Here is a 7,005-nt window from a genome sequence, read left to right as displayed (position 1 = left end):
ATATATATATATACACATTCGGAATATATATAGTCAGGAACGTCAGGAAAGCTATATACGTCAGGAAACTACACATATACCATCGGAATATATATATATATATATATATACCATCGGAATATATATATATATATATATATATGTGTGTGTGTGTGTGTGTGTGTGTGTGTGTGCACATTGCCTGAAAATGCATCTATTTCCTCAACACCTTTAACATATAAACACTGCAGACCTTTTGATATTTTCGATGTTGCATGAACAACAAACAAAAACTTTGTTGAACACACGTCACTCAATTTATTTTTAATTTATAAATTATTAATAAATAATTAGAAAATTGTTTAACTAAGTCATATTTTTATAAATTTCAACTAGTTTTTAAGCTAGTGAAAGTATGTTTTAGTAAAAACTAATGCTAATATATATTTTTTTACGATTATATTAATCAATATATAACATTTTTTTAGAAATTATTTAGTTTAAAATGGAAATTTTTTAATTCTCCTTGACAATTTCGTTACAATTATTAAGCGCTAATATGAACTGATTTGAATTTTTTTCTGAAATTAATTTCTGAAATTAATTTTAGAAAAAACTAATTGTATATAATATAAATGGAACAACCATTCAATGGAACAGCGTTGAGTCAAAATTTTGAAGAACTAAAATTTGAAGATGGGGGCGTATATTACGGAGGAACAAATGGAGGTAAAGCACATGGATATGGAATATGTACAGGACCAGGTGGAGAAGGTCAGTATTCAGGAGCTTGGTCAGGGGGATTTGAAGTTAATGGATCCTATTCCTGGCCCAACGGCAATGCTTATCACGGTCAGTGGTTGCAAGGCAAACGACATGGTTTGGGTATGGAGAAACGTAATCATTGGATTTATCAAGGCGAATTGACAAATGGTTTGTTTGGAAAGTATGGTGTCAAAAAACATCAATTCACTGATGCAAGGTACGAAGGAACATGGTCATCAGGTGTGCAATGTGGGTACGGAGTCGAAACATATGCAGACAAAGGTTCAAATTTTATTTGGTCATAATTTAAGTACAACCACGTCAAAATCTGTTTTTTTGTAATAATATTATAAATCGTTTTTAATGAAATTATCACATATATTTTTACATCAATCAAAATAGAAGTTTTCCTTTACAGGAACATATGTCGGGCAATGGCAAAAAGGTGCGAGACATGGATATGGCATAAGAACGAGTTCAACATTCAAACTTGCCGCAACAAGCCCCCAATCATACGCCTTGTCTAGAAAATTTTCTTTGACTTCTGCTAGAAGTGAACCGGAAATAGTTATAAAAGAAGAAAATGAATCTTCTGAACCTAAGTCTATTATTGATTTTTTCCCACCAGTCCCACCCCCTCACATTTATGAAAAAATTAGTCACACCAAACTATTACCCGTTAATCGCATTGGATTTTTTTTAAAAGGTAAATATAATGATCAAGAACCGGAAGCATTAAAAACATCAGATCAAACAAAATTTGTTGATAAAACGTTGAAAGGTAATATTGAATACTTACAACAAAATAATTCCGGTTCAGCAGTTTTGAGTGACGAACAATCAACAAGCAAGAACATAAATAAGATGAGTCTTACCGCAAATTCATCAAATTTATTGTGTTTGAATTCTGTACCCGAAGAAGCGTGTGAAATTTATTCCGGTGAATGGAAAAATGACAAAAGAAATGGGTTCGGAGTGTGTCATCGTTCAGATGGACTTAAGGTCTTCACAAGTTTTAGACATTATTCACCAATAAAATTTATCAAATTCAGTTAAAAATGTATTAGCGCTAAAAAACCTATTGTAGATTATTTTTACCTGTCCAATTGAGTCACATTTACAAAAAAATTATTATACTAAGTATGATAAACCGCTATTTTGAGTTACGCACTGGTCTGGTTCGAATGCATTTGTAATTCCATCCATTATAAGTTTACACGTGCACAAATGTGTCTCTTAAATGATTCTAGCATCTATAATTTTTTCCAAGTACGAGGGGGAATGGAGTGATAATTGCAAAAACGGGCATGGCGTAACAACTTTTTCAGACGGAAGTAAAGAAGAAGGATTGTACAAAAACAATGTTTTGACAGAAGCCATGAAACGTTTAAATGTCTTAAAATTAGGAAAAACAAAAGAGCTCATTGATGCAGCTGCTAGCTCAGCAAACAAAGCAGCTCAAATTGCTTCCCAAAAAGCACAAATCGCTATTTCGAGGTAGTTGTTTGATTTATTTAACAAATTATATGTCTTATTAAATATTTTATTAATTAAATACATATCCAATAAAAATCATACTAGAAATAAATAAATAATACATACAATTATTTTTGTTTTTTCAATGTTTCGATGGATATCAAATATATTTTCATAAAGCTACCTTTTGCAACACACATAATTTGCAATGTATCTGTGCCACTGGAAAAAATGTGCAAATATAATGCTGCAATTACTATTTTTCAAATGAGTTTGTTGTGGGCTATGACTTAATTTCCCGTTACAGTTTTTTAAAGTACTTTAACAAATGGTTAAAGAATTTTACAAATTTGTCTATATAAAGAAAAAAATATAAAAAATTGATTAATTTTATGTTCTATAAAATTAATTAGCTAACTATATATATATATATATATATATATATATATATATATATTGCGCAATCATAAAAAGTTTATATGGATGCTTGATTTTATAAAATTTTTACAATTGCTGTTTTTACTCTAAGTAAAATAAATTCTTATCGTTCATGTTTGTTATTTTTAGCAGGCAGTTTTTAGGCTTTGATCGATTTTTCAAATATTAAAATTGACAACAATTATTGAAATCCATTAAAATAAAAAATATTAACAAAATTATGTTTTAAAAAAATATTTGACGAGTTCACGGGTTTAAAAAGGCTTTGCGTATATCTAATTTTCGAATATGTATATTTAGCTCTCATGTTTGGAGTGATAATTGCAAAAACGGGCATGGCGTTTTTGTTTTTGTACTTTTCTATGAAGTTGCTAATAATAAAATAACAAGAAGCAGAAGTACAAGAGAGCATAGTCCTAGGCAAAAATATGTATTGCAGAAAAATTATTACTTTTATTTAAAATTATTATGCTCATTCATCACATAAAAATTTAAAACAAAAACATTTTTTGTTAGCGCGCTCCATTTTCGCGTTTTGTGTTTGCATCGCATTTTATACACTTTTGCTGTATTTTCTAAAGTGTGGTTCAAGTGTTGCCGCGGGAAGATATAAATTTACATTGATGATCACACGAAAAGAGTACCTTTTTTAAATAAATATATTTTCACTATTAAAAGAGGTCTACAGTTTTTATTCTCCTTTTTTTGACAAACAATATTGAAATGCATAAATTTTATATGAAAAAAAATATTTGAAATTTTTGAGTTAAAAAAATTATCAAATCAAAATTTGAAAGCATTTTATTAATTGTCATTGCTTTGAACACTGAACACTGTAATGAACACTGGTGAACCCATCCAATCCATAGCTACTGGACGATGGCCCTGTTCAGTTTGTAAATCTGGTGTAGGTAACAATTCAATCAAGTGTCAGCAGTGTAACCAGTGGTGTCACAAACGTTGTTCAAAAATAATTGGTACTTTATCTAAAGTGTCCAATTTTGTTTGTCCTGCTTGCATCAATCCACAACGACAAATTCGAAATAGCAATGTTTTTGAAGCAATTAAGGTAGAGAAAGTCACATCGTTTCAATATCTAGGGGATGTTCTGGATTGTACTAGAACAGCTGAAGCTGCCGTTCGAGCACGCATACGTGCAGCCTGGAATAAATGGCGTCTCCTTGCATCTATATTGATGCGGCGTGACATCCCGCTACCATTACGATCAAGACTTTATAAATCTGTGATACGTCCGGTGTTGTTATATGGTGCAGAAACATGGCCAATGACAACCAAACTGGAACAACAACTTCAACGAACCGACATGAAAATGCTCCGATGGATGCATCGAATTAGTCTGAAGGACCACATCAAATCTACCGAAATCCTGCGTCGTGCTGGTTTAGATGATATAAAAGACGAATGCCGGCAACACCGTCTGCGGTGGTTTGGTCATGTCAAACGAAGTAGAAACAGTACCATAACTTCTCTTGCAGATGTTGAAGTACCTGGCACACGTCCCAAAGGCCGTCCAAAGAAGTCCTGGTCGCAAACAATCGAGCAAGACATGAAAGCTCTAAATTTAAATGAAATGGATACAACTGATCGTCTAATTTGGCGCAAAAAGTTGATGGCTAAGAAAACAACGTCCTACCTCGGGGAACCGGGTTTCTGGACGCAAAACGAAGATTGATTGATTGATTTATTAATTGTCAAACTCTGACGTTTAAGTTGTTGTTTTTTTTTATTTACATTTATATATTTAAAATTGATAAAATTATTTTTTATGCTTTAACTCTTATACACTTTAGCCAATAAAAACATAAAGTTAACTTAATGTAGAATTTGAATATATTTTAAAATTTATTTCAAATATTAAACACAGTGAATGAATTCCTGCATTCCCTCTTCAAAGCCTACCATATTATATATAATATAACAATTTGTGCATTTGTGTTTTCAATCTCTATAAATTCAAATGCACTTATTTTTCGAACGTGAAAGCTAACAGTTCTCGCCGATAACAGTAAGCAGGCATCGATTTGTAGACACTGTGCTATTGTATTTAAAAACTTCACAAATATACGATCTATGACAATTTTTGCGTTTACGAATGGTCCTATTTTAAAAATTGTTTTTACCCAATAAATTTTAACTTTTTTTTGTTTTCTGATTATATTGATTAAAACGTTAAATTCCATTAATTTTAAAAACTGACTTTGATGTAGAGCTAACTCAGCAATAAGTAAAATGGAACAGGCAATCAAAGTTGTGGACAAGGCAATATTGGATTCAAAAGTTGCCCAGTGTCAATTAGCTGCCTTTTTACAACAAAGTAATTTTTATAATAAATTTAAATAAATTAAGCTAAATAATGAAACAAATTGTAAAATGTTGTTTGTCCAGGTAACACGCAAAAAAAACCCGTTGCCCATACAACGACATCAAATAACTTGAGAACTAATTCTTTTGGATCAATACCAACATTGAACAAGTCATGCCAACAAGAAAACCATTATAAAAGTTTGCAAGGATTAAAAGTTTATGAACAAAATAATAGACACAGTTTTTCACAACCGAATGAAGCTATGCTAAAAGTAATTAACATGGTTACACCTATTCAAAATAACGAACTAGTCCAATTTTTGGAAAATTCTCAAACGAACAGCCGACGAATGACTTTACCTTCTCATTATTATTTAAACAGAAAAAATTTACAAACTGAAAATAATGTAGCATATTTCACCGTTGGTAATGTTGACAATAAAAAAATAACTGAGAAAAAAGTTCTAAACTGGGAAAACGATTCTGATACTATAAAGAGAAGTTTGTATAAAAGTAATGTCCTCAGTCTTCCAGATATATCATTTGTAAATAAATTAAAAACAAACGTTTTGCCAAAGTCTGAAGCTATCATTATTAGTCAAAAAATCAGAGATGATAGAAGGCGCATGAAAGATCTTGAACAAAAATTAAGAAAAAAAGCTATAATCATTAAATTTGGAGAAATTACAGTTAGTAAAACTTATGTACTTAATATATATATCTATATTATTAAATATTTAGTGACAGTCTTAATCTTATATATAAATATAACATTAAAAGCCAAAACCTTATTCAAATAAACATAAATTATAAAATAAATTGTTTCTTTTACACAAGAAATTATGCTTGCTGTCAAATTTCAGCATAATTTTTTTTGGAAGCAAGTTTCGTATGTATGATACGATACCATACCTTGATTTTTGTCACATGCTGACATTGCAGTTTTTGTAACTATTTTAACACATCTTTCAACTGTTCTCCAATTTATAAGATCAATGTAAAATTTAGCATCAAAATTCAGTTCAAGCATTTGAAAAACACGTGGTGCTTTTCCAGCAACAAGTAAACTACGACCCTTTAAATTTTTTCTAGCTGCTTGTTTTCTCATATGCTTTTCTTCATCTGTTAACAGCAAGTTTTCAAGATGAGCAAAATACGCGTTCCGCTGAATAACAGAATTTACAAATGCTTTTTAGGCATTTGGTAAATATCCCGAGTTTTCAATTAATTTCCAAAGATGACGTGAGGTATGACAGGTCCAACTAATTTTCACAATTTTTTTTATAAACTCAGCAGCATTAATCCTGTTTTCCATTTTTTAGAAATTGTTCAGGACTCAGAATTGTTATCTATTATATATTGTATAAATTCTACCGAATTGTTTGTTAGCATCAATCAATTTAAAGTTTGTCTTTTCAATTTTTCTTACTGGAATATTCTGGAAATTGTTCAATTTATTGAAATTAAAATTAAACTTTAAATTTATCAATGCCAACAATTCGGTAGAATTCATACAATACTGAATAAAATATGGTCTTCTTCCAACATATATAAATATATATATGGATATATATATTATATATATATATATAGCGGGTTGATATATATATATATTTCACTGGTAAAGGAAATATATATATATATATATATATATATAGTGAAATATATATATATTTATATATATATATATATTTTGGAACGAGGTATTTTTCAAAGGGCATCTGTCTAGTGTAAAAACAAAGTCATCCGGAGTGCCACAAGGTTCAATACTTGAACCTATTTTGTTCATACTGTATACAGCTGATGTATTTAATGTAATTGATACTAATTCGCATCAAAGTTCAATTTTACAACACCAAAGTTAATTTTTACAACGTCAAAGTTCATCTTGACAAAGTCAATATTTCCCTATATATACAACAAGGAGCACTGATGATGATTCATTCGGAATCGAAATATGGCCTTATTGCAGCATGAATTCAAAAAATAAGTTTATTTTGAATTTTAATAAACTAAACGTTC

General features: G+C 30.0%; 2 protein-coding genes across 2 annotated transcripts; both read left to right on the top strand.

The window, feature by feature from the left end:
* Nucleotides 1–614: 614 nt before the first annotated feature.
* HELRODRAFT_75040 (hypothetical protein) lies at nt 615–2,245 on the top strand (the record flags this gene model as incomplete). The annotated part of the gene is made up of 4 exons (XM_009015013.1): nt 615–1,026; nt 1,163–1,297; nt 1,373–1,746; nt 2,015–2,245. The coding sequence occupies 4 exons, from the start codon at nt 615–617 to the stop codon at nt 2,243–2,245; spliced, it is 1,152 nt and encodes a 383-aa protein (XP_009013261.1).
* A 2,663-nt stretch (nt 2,246–4,908) lies between these two features.
* On the top strand, nt 4,909–6,916 carry HELRODRAFT_169140 (hypothetical protein; the record flags this gene model as incomplete). Its single annotated transcript, XM_009015012.1, has 3 exons — nt 4,909–4,993; nt 5,065–5,672; nt 6,845–6,916. The coding sequence occupies 3 exons, from the start codon at nt 4,909–4,911 to the stop codon at nt 6,914–6,916; spliced, it is 765 nt and encodes a 254-aa protein (XP_009013260.1).
* Between the last annotated feature and the right edge of the window lie 89 nt (nt 6,917–7,005).

Source organism: Helobdella robusta (genome assembly GCF_000326865.2).
Source record: "Helobdella robusta unplaced genomic scaffold HELROscaffold_15, whole genome shotgun sequence".
Taxonomy (NCBI): Eukaryota; Metazoa; Annelida; class Clitellata; order Rhynchobdellida; family Glossiphoniidae; genus Helobdella; species Helobdella robusta.
Note: the sequence above shows the minus strand (reverse complement) of the source record. Positions and strands in the feature narration are given on the sequence as shown.